This window comes from Peromyscus eremicus, chromosome 17 (genome assembly GCF_949786415.1).
Source record: "Peromyscus eremicus chromosome 17, PerEre_H2_v1, whole genome shotgun sequence".
Lineage (NCBI taxonomy): Eukaryota > Metazoa > Chordata > Mammalia > Rodentia > Cricetidae > Peromyscus > Peromyscus eremicus.
The window spans coordinates 57,038,611-57,054,107 of record NC_081433.1 but is presented as its reverse complement, the minus strand read 5'-3'; the positions used below and the strand labels follow the sequence as shown (position 1 = coordinate 57,054,107).

Below are 15,497 nucleotides of genomic sequence, written 5' to 3'. Positions count from 1 at the left end.
GCAGTTTCCTCTGTGAAGCAGGAACCTGAAGGACCATTTCACCAAGCAAAGTTCAGTGGTCACCTTCCTATGGGTCCTGCATGACCAGTCAATCAAGCAGTACAGGCAAGAACAGTTTCTTGCCCAATTGGCTATTTTTGCCAAGGCAAAGATAAACTCCATATGGAGTGTCTTTGATGCCCATCCTCCTCTCTGAAGTAAATTGGTCCTGTCAGGAGCAGACATGTCTCATTGTCAAGAAAGTCTAAATTTTAAAAATATTTTAAATGCCATATTCTGTAGGTCTTTGAAGTATTTGAAGATTACCTACCTAATTGAATTATATCTATGTATACCTAGAAAACTTAACATGACTATAAGTTTGACTATCATAGAAGACTATTAATCTGTATTATTTAATTATCCATTACAATTTAAATGGGTTACATAAACATATACCTCAAATGAGGGTGTGTGTATATATATATATATATATATATATATATATATATAAAACAAAATTAAGTTTAAACTTGTATCAATAAACTAAAAACCATAGCAATGCAAAACATTTCTAAACAAGTTGTTGCTCTTTAAATGTAGGTTCATCCTTTCATCCTATCATATCTATACTATCTCTTTTTTCTTTAGAAAGAGATTACATTTATAATCAAACTGTTTTAAATAAAATACTGATTTTTCTTTGTCTCACACCAGAGGGCTCTTCCGATATGGGACAGAAGAATCTCTCAACCTTTCCTTTTAGCAATATGCTTGGATTTAGAGAAGGAGTGAGCCAATTCCATCACCAAAGACAGCTTGGTATATTTGGGAATTTGAGCATAGCTTCTCTTACTACTTCCTGCTGGATGAGGGTGCTGTATTCTTATGGGGACACAAAGAAAATTTTAGGATTAGGGGGTAGTCAGTAGGCTGTATTGTCTGAGCCAGTTGCCTTGAAATTGTTCTGGATGTTGGATCATCTGGACCATGCTGTCATAGGAGACCTTTCAGGGGGTCTTGGCTGGTCAAACCTGATGTAATTTAATCTGGAACAAATCCTTAGCCTCTTGATTTCTGTAGAAACAAAAGCAGAGCCTCCTTTCCAAAGCAACATATCCTTACATCCAAATTTTGAAATCAAGGTACCTTTAAAATATACATATTGGTTTAGCTGAGCAGCCTTTACAATCAAATGTCTTTCTGCAGTTAAAAATCCCAAAGGCAACACAATTGAGATTCTCTGTGTGATATCCATCTTTACATGGCTTATTTTTATATTACTTTTACTTTTTCTTTAGAGACTTTATTTTTTAAAACTATTACTTTATATAACTGCATACATTACTTTTTCTTTCCCTTCCAAACCTACATACATTTTTACACACATTGTAAACTATTCCATCTGAATCCGTCTTGTTGTGAACCTCTTGCTTTAAACTGCAGCATTACCAGGACTGAAACAGCAGCTGTGGCTGCTGGCTCCACCCACTTCAGCTTCCCAACATGGCAGTTGTATGTTTACCGCCAGCTCTGGATCTGGAATCCATGTTTACCATCAACTCTCAGAAGCAGTGGGTTTATGCTTCTATCAAAGCAGTGTGTAGCCCAGAAACCTCCTTTTTTTTAGCAGCAAAAGCTATATCCACCATACACCATGTTGCCCAGCTTGCAGAAAACTCTGTAACTTGGCAGGAATATGCCATGGTGTAGCTTCAGTCCACATGTCTCAAACCCACCATAGAGTAGCTCAAGCCTGCATGTTGCAGCATCTCACCACCCACATGAGACATGAAGTAAGTATTTTTAGGTTTAAGGTGGAAACTCAAGCCATTGGGTGCCATTTGTAGTTGGAGTTTTCCTGTGTCCACCTGGCTCTTGCAGCCACTCTGACCCAAGTAAACATACAGAGACTTATATTACTTATAAACTATACCCATTTCTATTAATCTATAGGTTGCCTGTGGCTTGTGGCTTACTGGTACTTTTACATCTTGCTTTCTCTGTGTCTGACTGATGACTCCTGACTCAGCCTTCCTGTTCCCAGAATTCTCCTCTCTCTTTGTCCTGTCTATGCTTCTTGCCTGACCAATCAGCACTTTATTTATTAACCAATCAGAGCAACACATTCACAGCATACAAAGCAATATCCACAGAAAAATGGTAACTATTCTACTAAATATAACAGTGGTAATAGAACAAAGTATAAGGAGAACTTATAGTAGAGTAAGGGGAACCATAGGACAGGGAGGACTATTTTGCTAATAGCAGATTGAAAAAGACAAAATTATATTATAAACATCTATTAACTATAATGATAAAATCCATTAATTTGTACAATTAGTAAGTGCTAGCAAAATAAAATTTCAATGTGTTAAATTGGTCAATATATGAGCTATGAATCTATAAACTCACTACGTTTTCCTTAAATAAAATCATGACTTGAACTCTCCTCTTAATGATTCTTTCTTATCTTTACAGAATTAAGCCCAAGACCTACATGTTTTTTCTGTCCCTTCTTTTTGCCATTGAAGAGATCAACAGAAATGCTCATATTTTACCCAATATAACTTTGGGATTTGATGTGTATAATATCCCATTTATTGATGCAGACACAATGTATGTCTTTTTAAAGTGGATCTCAGGGATTGACAATATGATTCCTAATTACAGCTGTAGGAAAGAGAGCAAGTCTGTAGCATTGATTACAGGACCATCATGGACAGTATCTACTCTTATTGGAGAACTGCTGGAGATGTACAAATTTCCACAGGTAAGTATTGTAGCCGTAGAGTGAAATGAATTGATTATTTGTTCAGCAATAATGACATATTCATGAGTAAAATGAAAAGTGGAGACTGGATTTATGCATTAGGCAAAATGTATGTTTAAATGTAATTACTCAGGGGTCTTCATTAGAAGTAGACTACTGGTAGAGGCTGTAGAAGACAATGCATTTTTTCTGAATCTGTCTAATCATTAATATTACAAAAATTCTGAGTTAAAAGATGGTGACTATAACTATGAGATGAACCAATCTTCCTTCCCAAAACTTACAGCTATTGTTAAGTGAAAATCAGGTCTCATAATTGTGTAAGACTTATCTTCATATTACTATTAATATTACTTAATATTCCTATTAACTCTCTTATTCCTTCAGCTCACCATTGGGCATTTTGATCCCATCCTGAGTGGCAATATCCATTTAACTTCTATATATCAGATGGCACCTAAAGACACATTTCTGACCCATGCTATGACCTCTTTAATCCTCCATTTCCACTGGAACTGGGTGGGGCTTTGTATCTCAGAAGATGAAAGAAGCATTCATTTTTGGTCTAACTTTAGAATAGAATTGGACAAGAACAGTATCTGTGTGGCCTTTGTGGAAATCATATCAATTGGTAGGTCATCATTATCTCCAGATATTAAGATGGATCATCTTCATCATATCTTGAAATCATCAGTAAATGTGATTATAGTCTATTTTGACTCTGATTCTCTGGTGACATTCTTTTACATGGTAGAACAATCTCTAATGACACAAAAAGTCTGGGTCATGGCCTCACCATATTATTCTTCCAAAATGAAATATAGTGTATTTTTACACCCAGTTCACGGATCTCTCATGTTTTCACACCACCATAAGGAAATAGCAGGTTATAGAAAATTTATCCATACTGTTAACCCCTTGAAATACCCAAATGACATTTACTTAGCTATATTCTGGTCTTTCTTTTTTGATTGTTCATTTTCTGAGTCTGACTGTACAAAACTGGAGAACTGTCCACTCAATGCCTCCTTGGAAATGTTACCTAATCCACTTATTGATATGGCCATAAGTGAGGAGAGTTACAACCTATACAATGCTGTGTATGCTGTGGCCCATATTCTTCATGATTTATTTCTTCATCAAGTAGAATTTCAGGGACTAGGAGGTATAAAGAGACTGGTGCATTTCCCCTGGAAGGTAAAGTGCATTTCTTGGATGGCACAAATGTGTGTGTGTGTGTGTGTGTGTGTGTGTGTGTGTGTGTGTGTGTGACTACATCAATGTAAATATGGGACTGGGTTTCACAGCACTCACATAGAAATCAGATGACAAATTGCTAGAGTCATTTCTTTTTCATTACATGGGTTCTGAGGATTAAACTCATGTTTTCTAGCATGGTGTCATTAACCATGTCTGGTATTCCATTCCCCTGATCCTAGGGTTTTGCCATTTAAGTAAGTTAACATCTTCAGCAGAAAATATTTTCTTTATAAAAATGATGATTCAATTAGAATTTGCTGAAGAGCTGTCAATATACAAAATAACTTTAGGAATGTCTAAACGCTGATGAGCTAACATGGGCATTGTATACAAATGATCTCTTATGAAGTGAATTTTATGTATCCATAAATACACAAGCATCCTTGTGTCCTGAATACATTTTGAATATGTCAAGCTTTCACTACACTACTGAGATCTGGATGAACAACAGTTAACCATGTTCTGATTCATAATACATTTTGTTTCATCTTACTGAATCTTGTAATATTTTGATATTTTGGTTTTCATACCATTGAACTTTTTATGCTTTATTTATTATTGTGCTAAATCTGCCTTGTGATGTAATAAATAAAAAACAAGAAGGGCTTTTCCATACATTGCTTTCTTTGTTAACCTCAGCCATTCATCTCTTGTAGCTGCACTCTTTTCTAAGGAATATTCACTTTTACCATTTGGACTCTAACCAAGTGATTTTGGATGAGAAAAGGAAATCTGTGGCAGAATATGATATTCTCAACTATTGTCATTTTCCAACACATTTTGTACACGTGTTGAAAGTAGGGATGTTTTCTCCATTTGCTCCACCTGGTCAGCAATTGTCCTTACATGAGGACATGATAGAATGGGCGTTAGGATTTACAGAGGTTGGTGGAAGCTAACATAATATTTTGAACTACAAACAAATAAGTAGCACCATAATCATGTTTTTATTATTCTTGATTTCTGGTTTCTCTGTTATTGGCCTTCAATGTACATTTCTCAACTATAATTTAAGGAATTTTTGTTTACACTGATAGAATTGATCTTGTGTATTTGTCAATCTTTGCATAAGATTTATGTCTTTCACAAGATCCAAATACAATGCCTTTGTCAACATTTATCACTATAAAATTGTCTAAGGAACTAAATCTATAAAAACACACATAGTATAGATCACTGTGTACCATAGTCAATTATTTTATTGGTATTTGTCTTGTAGGGTAGTATTACAGTGGAAGTCCATTGGAGAGGAAAATATGTGGGGACATGATAATCAAGGAGCAAGTGAAAAACATCTAGTACCAGGTTCAAACTATCCACACTCAAAGCATCAATTTAGTGAGCTTCTGTTTATCAGGATCCAAATTGTGCAGTTTCCACCAATTCTCAGAGAGTTTCAGGATTAGAGCACTATCTTTAGGCCATGAACATATATGCAAACAAACATGAACAGCTTCTAAAGAATAGTTTTACTGAAGAACACAATGTTATGTTGTAAAGTTCCTGTTCATTGAGTCACTGTATTTATTGTTATGTTGCGTGAATGATGAAGTAGTTACTAGTGCATCTCTGATTTTCCTCAGACCCCACAATCACTGTGCAGTGAGAGTTGTAGTCCTGGATTCAGGAAAGCACATATGGAAGGGAAGGCTATCTGTTGTTTTGATTGTACTCCTTGCCCAGAAAATGAGATTTCTAATGAAACAAGTAAGTGTAAACTTTATGAAAACAGTCATCCTTTTTTTTCAGTATTCCTCTTTAAATCCAATAAATGGATATCACTTAAAAAATGTCTTTAAAATCAAATTAATGTCCTTGTATTTAGTTATTTATTTTGAAAATCTATTACTAAAATGAGTTACAAAGTTACATGATAAGCAGAACACAATCACAAATCTGTCTTGATAATTATTATATTTTGGGGAAAGAAGGTATCACTGTATATGCCTTTGGGGTCTAGAATCCTTGTGCTGTCTTGTTTGTATAAAAATTAGAGGCACCTCCCACCTGTGTTTTATCTTCAGTTATTTTCTTTCTTTCTTTCTTTCTTTTTTCTTTTTGTCTTTCTTTCTTTCTTTCTTTCTTTCTTTTTTTTTTTTTTTGGTTTTTCAGGACAAGGTTTCTCTGTAGTTTTGGTGCCTGTACTGGATCTCACTCTGTAGACCAGGCTGGCCTCAAACTCACAGAGATTTGCCTGGCTCTGCCTCCTGAGTGCTGGGATTAAAGATGTGGGCCACCCCGCCTGGCTTCAGTTATTTTCAAAGGTTTTATTTTATTAATACATTGGTTTTCAAATCCTGGGTTGTCTCCATTTTTGTCAACCTTATGTTTTAGTTTCTATGAAGAGCATTCAAGTGTTTATTCTCCTTATGTTAATGCTTCTTAAAAATCATTCAGCTCTGTCTTCATGTCATCTTTAAACTCCATTTATTCTTTGATGCTTATGATGGTTCTCTCAAATTCTTCCCATATTTTATCTGGGTAATTCTTGTTGGAGACAATTTCTGTTAGACTTGTGAATTCAGAGAGGATGGGACACTGTCTTGTTCTTATTTATTTTATTTGTATTTTTATGACCAGTTGAGTGTATGCACAATCTTTCCCCCCCCCCAATTTTCTGACTGATATAGACAGAGTAGGATGGAATAGATCAAAGAATGTACAGTTTGGGTAAGGCATAAAGGCTGGAGATGGCTTAAGGGAATGAAATCAGATGGACACCATAGGTTGGGCTGGCATTCATGATACATATACAGATTTGTGTCTAGAACTGGGGATAGTGAAAGAAGGGTTGTCCTTTGCAGACCAGGGCAATTGGTTTGGCCCTGGTTTGAACTGAGGGTTGAGATTGGTGTATGAAGGGGGGGATCACACAGACTCATCTGTCTAGAAATGTCTACAAGATGTGTAGGCTCTGTCTGGCAGAGAATTTTGGTGTGGTATTCCAGGGATATATAGGTTGTGGGAGGGAGACATGGGTTGTGTCCAGATCATGAGTGCTGGAATAAAGTGGATTGGTTATTCAGAATAGACCAGGACAATGGATGTGGGGCCTTGTGTAGATCTGGGGGTTGGGAAAGTCATGGGGAGGAGAAGATAAGGTAGATTTATCTGATTAGAACCTGATACAATATGTCCAAAATGTGGGTTGGAGTAGTGGTTATATGAATGCATAAGGGAACTTTAGTTTGATCTTTTATCTTGTGAAAACTGAATGTGAATAAAAACATGTCTAACGTTTCGTTCTATGAATATAATGTATCTGTCTCTGTAAATGTACTGATTTTGACCTAACAATTTTTAAAAATGGCATGTTCTTAATTTCCGGTAAGTTTTCTGGTGCTATTTATTGATCTTTTTATATGTACTATAACATTTGTAAATAGGGAAAATTTGAATTATTTTCCTATTTATATTCCTTTATCTTCTTTATCTATTTACTTTTTCTAGCTATGACTGAACACTGTAATTAAGAGTGTACATAGTGAACTTTTTCCTGATTTTATTAGCATGGTTTTATTTTTTCCTCTTTAGGACAATATTTATTTTGGGGTAGTCAAATACATCCTTTATTATGTTGAAGTATATACCCTTACATCATTTCCTCCCTAGATCTTTAAGCATGACAGGCTGATTTTTATTAATGGTATTTACTCAACTATCGTGGTCACCATGTTATTTTTGTTTTTAGCCTATTTGCATAATGTACTATTTTTATTGACTTGCATATCTTGCAACAGGAAACTTGATTTGATGGATGATCTATTTGCTTCATGCCAATATTTGATTTGCAATTGTTTTACTGAGAATTTGACATGAATTTCATCAGTGATACTGATTTATAATTATTTTTTTCATTGTTAAATTTTTACCCTGCTTTCTTATTGGAATAATTTTGGTGTCTTAGAAGCAGTTTGCAAGTATTCCTTCTATTTCTATCTTTTTTTAAATAAATACTTTTATTTTATAATTAATTTAATTTTACATATCAGCCACGGATTCCCGTATCCTCCCTCCTCCCACCCCCAGCCTTCTCCCCCAATCCACTGCCCATTCCCACCTCCTTCAGGCAAGATCTCCCCTGCGGATTCAGCACAACCTGGTAGATTCCGTTGAGGCAGGTCCAGTCCCCTCCTCCCTGCACCAAGGCTGAGCAAAGTGTCTCAGCACAGGCCCTAGGTTCCAAAAAGCCACCTCATGCACCAAGGACAGGTCCCAGTCCTACTGACTGAGGGGCTTCCTAAACAGTTCAAGCTCATCAACTGTCTCATTTATCCAGAGGGCCTAGTCCAGTTCCATGGGGGCTCCTCAGCTATTGGTTCACAGTTCATGTGTTTCTGCTAGTTTGGCTATTTGTCCCTGTGCTTTTTCCAATCATGGTCTCGATATCTCTTGCTCATATAATCCCTCCTCTCTCTCACTGGATGGACTCCTGGAACTCCAAAGATGCAATAAAGAAAGAGAACTACACACCAATCTCCCTCATGAACATCGATGCAAAAATACTCAATAAAATATTGGCAAACAGACTCCAAGAACAGATCAAAACAATTATCCACCATGATCAAGTAGGCTTCGTCCCAGAGATGCAAGGGTGATTCAACATACAAAAGTCTGTCAATGTAATACACCATATAAACAAACTGAAAGAAAAAAACACACATGATCATCTCACTAGATGCTGAAAAGGCCTTTGACAAAATCTATCTTTTGAAAAATTACTGAAGTACTGGTTGTAATTTTCTTTGAAAGTCTGTTAGATTTTAATTTTGAATGCATTTGAAACAGGGCTCTTTTATATTGAAGGCTTTTTTATTCCTGGAACAATCAGCTTATTTGTGTTTGTGTGTTTACATTGTTCATTTCTTCTTAGATTTTCTTTGGTCATTCAGATCTGTGTAAAAATTCATTTGCTTATTATGCTTTTTCCAGTCTAATAACTTGTAGGCTATTAAGTATTCCCTTAAAACATTGTGAAATACTTTGGTGTTTGTTGTAATATTTTCCTAATTATGTATGATTTTTATTTATTGAATCTCATTTGTTTGTTTGTTTGTTTAATTTTGATAAGATACTGTCAAGATTGTTTTCTTTTGAAGACCCAGCTCTTAGTTTCATTTGTTGTTTGTGTTCCTCTTACATTAATTTCTGTACAGGTTTTTATTATATAGTTCAATATACTGGATTTAGGATTGTTTGGTTTTGCTTTACCTAATTCTGGAGTTTAAAAATAAAGAGATATATTTGCACAATTTTTTATTTTTTTGCAGGCACATATATTTCTCTCAGAGCACTGCTTTTTGCATGTCCAAAGTATTTGGTGTTTTTCTATGTGTTTCTAAGAATATTTAACTTTCCTTCTTATTTACTTCTTGAAACATTTATCCTTTGATAGTGTGTCATACAATCTCTATAAGTTTATGTATTTTCTAGAGTTTTTTTATTATTTATTCCAATTTTATTGTATTTTGAAGAGACATAATCAATGAAGTTATTGAAATTTTATTGTATTATTGACTTTTGTTTTGTGATATTAATATATGTGACTTGTCATCTATTTCACAGAAACTTCCATGGGCTACTGGATACAATTTATAGTCATTAGTCTTTAGTTTGGAGTATATGTGAGGTACATTTGATATATAGTGTCATTTAGATCTTGTGTCTCTACATTTATTTTTGTCTAGGTGAGCTGTGTGTTTCACAATGCAGGATATTGAAACCAATAATATTGAATTGAAGTCAATCAGTCCCTTGATTTCTAGTAATATATTACTTTAGAAATTGGGTGTGTCAATGTGTAGACTTCATGTGCTTCGGATTGTAATGTTTTCTTGGCTTCTTGGTCCCTTGACTAGAATGAAGTACCCTATAGAATGTCTTCTGATTAATTTTGCTTAAAGTTCATTTTGTAAGATTTTAGGAGATAGACACCAGCTTGTTTCCTGGCTTCATTTGATTGGAATTGTTTTTCCAATCCTTTAATTCTATGGTGTTAACTAACTTTGTAGACAAGTTGAATTTCTTGTATGCAATGAAAGGGTATATTTTGTTTCTTAATCCATTGAACTTTCAGTGTCTTTTGGTTGGGGAGTTGAATCTTTTAATGTTTAGTTACTGAAAGATGTGAGTTGATTGCAGTCACCTTGATGCTTTTGTGTTTTGTTCTAAGTCAAATTTTTACTTCAATAATTACAGGTTTACCCTTTGTTTTCTATCCCCTCTTTGGTATGCTAATTCCTCTCTTCGAAGTATTACTTCTAGTATTCTCTGTAGATCAGGCTTTTTGTGCATGAAATCCTTAGATTGTTTATATCTTGAAAAGTTTTTCTTTCTTCTTCAATGATGCATATAGTTTTTCATGTTAGAATAGCCTGCATTGGCATCTGTGGTGTTTTTGAAGTTGAAGTACCTTGCACTGGGATCTTCTGATTTTAAAAGATTCTAATGAAACTTTTCTCTCATTCTAATTATGTCATGATTTTTGTTGGTTTTCTGTGATGAATGAGTGTATAAAATATATTAAATTCTAAAAGTGTAAGATTTGATGTGAAACTTTCCAGTTTCTCTTTCCAATATAAATTCTAACAGTATTTAAGTACATTATGTTGTATATGCATTTTATATGCTTAATTTTGGTTTGCAATTCTTATATTCATTTACAGACCCTTTAGTAATAAAGATTACAAAAATAAAGTTTATTGTTTTTTAAATTCATTTTATACCAAATATTCTGATCATGTTTTTAACTTCTTCTAACTCCTTTCAGATTTTATTCACTTTTCTATCCACCCAACTCCCACTTTCCTTTTATCTTTCAATAGAAAACAAATGGAAATACAAAATAAAATAGAAAGAAATAAAACAAACCAGAATAAGACAAAAGTAACAGAGAAATAGAAAAATAGAGTAATAAAAATACACAAGAACATATGGAGATACACACGTTCACACACTGAGAAATCCCATAAAAGCACATAATCAGAAACCATGATATATAGGCAAAATACCTGCAAGACAATAAAATAAAAAATGCCCAGACAGAGCATTGTGAGATAAAAAAAATAGCCCAAAACACCAAACCAAAACTACAACAAAAAACCATTAAAATAAACAAAAACTAAAAAAAAAAACATTATACTTTGCTTTGTGCTATTTATCTATTCCTTGTCATAAAACTCCCACTTAAGTAAGGAGATATATACAGAAACTTGTGTCCATTTCCCTTCTCAGCATGGATTCCCCATCTTGCTTATTTGTGTGACAGTCCTGTGCATACTGCCACAGACTGAATTCTCATACATGTCATTCCTATTGTGCCTATAAGGCATTGTTTCCTTGATGCCTTCCATCCCCATTGGCTTTGACATACTTTCAGCTTCTTCTTCAGCAAATATCCTTGAGCCCTGATGGGAGGATTTGATAGACATCTCATTTAGGACTGAACATTCTATGTTTTCTCACTCTGCATATTGTCTAGTTCTGGGTCTTTGCATTTGTTTCAATCTACTGCCGGATGACTGAGAAAGATCACAGGATGTTTTTAGCTGTCATTTTATTGCTGCATTCCATTAGCAAAACAATAGTGTTAGGTTTTCTGTTATTGGGAACCAAAGCAGTGTCAGGCATGGGTTCCCTCTCATGGAATGGGCCTTAAATCTGAATAAATAGTTACTCCCGCAATGTTTGTGACACTGTTACACCTGTTTATCTTGCAGACACATCACCATTGTTGATTAAAGTGTTTATAACTAAAGTAGTGTTTACCATTTTCTTTTGGCAGATTTCAGAGTGAGTTCTAGTACCACCAAGATTAGTAATTAGGGCTGAAGGCTCCAGTTAGGCAACCTGTCATTTTCTCTATGTTTAGTGTATTATCTAGGCATTGTCTTCAGCAAGAGGACCTTCCTCTTAGTTTTTGAAGAGGAAAAATTAGCCTAGGTGCCTATATTGTTTGGTGGAGTCAATGGAGCCCCCTTTGACAAAAATTCCATTTGATGTAACCCATTCCAAGCACTGAAGGTTTCATTTGGTGACAAGAGATGACTAATTGTGGAATCTCTCCATTTTCTGGTCTCTTACTAATAAATTCCCTCAAAACCTTTTATTTCACAACAGATATGGAGCAGTGTTTGAGGTGTGGAGATAATCAATATGCCAATATGCAGAGAATTTACTGCATTTACAAAAGTGTGACCTTCCTATCCTATGAAGACACATTGGGGATGATTTTAACCTCCTTGTCCTTGTGCTTCTCTGGACTCACACTTTCTGTTCTTGGGGTCTTTGTAAAACACCGAGCCACTCCAATTGTCAAAGCTAATAATAGAACACTTAGCTATATTCTGCTCATCTCCCTCACCCTCTGTTTTCTCTGTCCTTTGCTCTTCATTGGTCATCCCAATATAGCCACTTGCATTCTACAGCAGACCATATTTGGAGTTGTGTTCACTGTTGCTCTTTCTACTGTTTTAGCCAAAACTGTTACTGTGGTTCTAGCCTTCAGTGTTACTTCTCCAGGAAGAAGGATGAGATGGTTGTTGATATCAAGAGTACCTAACTTCATAGTTCCTTTCTGCACACTGATCCAACTTATTCCCCTTGGCATATGGCTGGGGACATCACCTCCTTTTGTTGACATAGATACACACTCAGAATATGATCACATCATCATTGTGTGCAACAAGGGCTCAGTCACTGCCTTTTATTTTGTCCTTGGATACCTGGGCTGCCTGGCAGTGGGGAGCTTCACCTTGGCTTTTCTGGTGAGAAACCTGCCTGATACTTTTAATGAAGCCAAGTTCCTGACCTTTAGCATGCTGGTTTTTTGTAGTGTCTGGGTCACCTTCCTTCCTGTCTACCAAAGCACCAAGGGCAAGGCTGTGGTGGCCACAGAGGTATTTTCTATCTTGGTTTCAGGTGCTGGTCTTCTAGGATGCATTTTTCTCCCAAAGTGCTATATTATTTTGTTAAGGACAGAAAGAAGTTATAGTTATCATTGTAGGAATAAGAAACATTTTGAAACTAAGATAACTAAGATGTCTTCTGAAAATTAAACTTGTTTGTTTCCTAAATTGAAGATCTTGAGACAGTTACAATACACTCCAATCATCACATTGTACTCATGGTTTTGCTTTTATGGACATATGGCTCTGGGATTATTCTACCATTTGAAGCACTACAAACCATAGCCATCAGTCCTTTATCTTTTACTCTTCCCCCCACTTTATTTTCAGAAACATATGATTCTTGCCTTAAATATGAACCTTCTTCTTGGAATGTACAACAGGCATCTTGTTTATCCAGTCCAGATATTTTGCTTTCTGACACTATTTAATCCAAACCAAACTTTGAATGTCTGCAGTCCATTATCTCATATTGTATTTTGCAAAATTACTCTTGTTACATTATATTTTATATACACTAATTTATTAAATTTAACATGTATTCACATGTTTTCTAGTTTGCATTAAATATATCCACATACTCCTTTCGTGTAGCAACTGTAACCCTATGATTTAACAGCAATTATTGGATCATCTTTAAATTTTTCAGCAGTTTCAAAGTCTAACTCTCTATGAGTCTTCACCTATTAATCACTGACTTAGTTTGCTATGTTGATATTTTTAGAGACTATTCACTTGTGCATATTTTATTTTTCACCATTCGATATTTGAAAAAAATCCAATCTCAGCCAATCATGCAGCAAATCCTCATCTAATCCAAAGCAAACAATATAAACAATATGTCTAAATGAAGACAATGAACAGCTTTTATCAAGCTATCCATATCTGCAGCTTAAGTAGTTTCTGTACTCAGAAGATTTCCTGTGTGCTCACTTCCCACACAAAGCTCACACTCTGTTTTAATAGAATTGGGTCTTCAAAAATCAATCTACTTCTTTGAATAAGAAGCTTGACTTTATTTTCTGTGATTTATGCACATACATAGAATGCATGTATATGACAAAAAATTGACTGATTAGGTTTGTCTAGAGAAAATGGTTATGTAGTCTTTGGCAATGTTCATGGTCCAGAGTCTTAGGTCTATATAGCACCATGATCTTACATATTTCTTTGAATTTTCACTTTTAAAAACAATGCCTACAAAATTGTTGAAATGTATCAATAAACATACTATGCTGTATTCATTGTTTAGAATGTATCAACACAGCTTGTCGGTTCCTCACACTTTTACTCCACAATAATATAGGAGAATTTCTTTGAGAATCATTTCATAGTAGTAGAATGCTTGAGAAAAATGCATTCTGCAATTAGATAGTAGTATTTCAGTTTCTTTCTCTATAAGGTAGTTTTTGCAAATGGAAGTAATAAATTCCTTGAAGATTGTACAATTGGAAGATGTAGACAATGGGCATTGAGCTGGTTGGAAGATAACATCATGAAATTTGCAGGCAAATGAATGTTTCATTCTTATACAGCAAGAAGAAGTGCCCTTTCTCTGAGAAGGGACACATGACTATTTTAGCCCATGGTGATATTAGGCAGGGTTTTCTGAAATGACAGAGAACAGCGAATGTTTGTATATGACAAAAAATATTGACTGATTATGTTTGTCTAGACAAAAGTGGCTGTGTAGTCTTTGTCAATATTCATAGTCAAGAGTCTGAGGACCTACACCTACACCCTATGTTCACTCATCCTGATCAATGTCCTTCAATCATTAATCATATGATATTTATTGTGATAGTTAATCTATACTGTTAAGTTGATAGGATCTAGAATCTAGTAGGAAAAAAAAACTTCTCAATGTGTCTTGAGGGTGTTTCCAGAAATGACTCTTCTGAGTTTGTAGTGTGTTCCTACAGGTGAACTAAATATCAAGAAGTGTGAGGAAAAATGAATGCTAGCTTCCAACATTTCTGCACTTGACTTTTTGTTAGTATGTATGTCAATAACTATTTTATTGCTGTTGTTTTTTCAATCATTAACTGGCATAAGAATTTTAGATTCTTTAGTCATTCTCTAAGACTGAATATGATGAACTTCGAGGACTCTCCAGGTTTCGTGCCAAATAAAGATTTCTCACGCCATTAGTTTTGTGTTCTAATTGGATATAGGCCCTCAGATTCTTGACCATGACCATTGCCAAAGACTACACAGCCACATTTTTCTAAGCAAACCTAATCAGTCAATTTTTTGTCATATATGTACATTCTTGGTTTTCTTTTGTTCTAGAAAACCCTGTGTAATATCACCATGGGCTAATACTGCCAGGTGTCCTTCTCAGAGAATGGACATTTCTTCTTGCTGTATAGGAATTAAACACTAATTTGCAAGAAAATTTCATGATACTATATTTTTAACAGCTGAGTAATACTCCTTTGTGTAAGTGCACCACATTTTATTTATCAATTCTCAGTTGAGAGACATCTAGGTTGTTTTCAGTTTCTGTTTATTTCTAATAAAGCTGCTAAGACTAAGAATATAGTAGAGCAAGGATCTTTGTGGGAGAATGAAGTGTC

General features: G+C 34.9%; 1 protein-coding gene across 1 annotated transcript in view; it reads left to right on the top strand.

The window, feature by feature from the left end:
• LOC131894250 (vomeronasal type-2 receptor 116-like) overlaps nt 1–13,068 on the top strand; it is a 48,544-nt gene extending 35,476 nt beyond the window's left edge. Inside the window, exons 2-6 of the mRNA XM_059244476.1 lie at nt 2,461–2,752; nt 3,140–3,949; nt 4,669–4,896; nt 5,596–5,719; nt 12,131–13,068. Of these exons, the coding sequence (XP_059100459.1) occupies nt 2,461–2,752; nt 3,140–3,949; nt 4,669–4,896; nt 5,596–5,719; nt 12,131–13,068 (2,392 nt within the window). The remainder of the gene's footprint in view (nt 1–2,460; nt 2,753–3,139; nt 3,950–4,668; nt 4,897–5,595; nt 5,720–12,130) is intronic.
• The last annotated feature ends 2,429 nt before the right edge of the window (nt 13,069–15,497 follow it).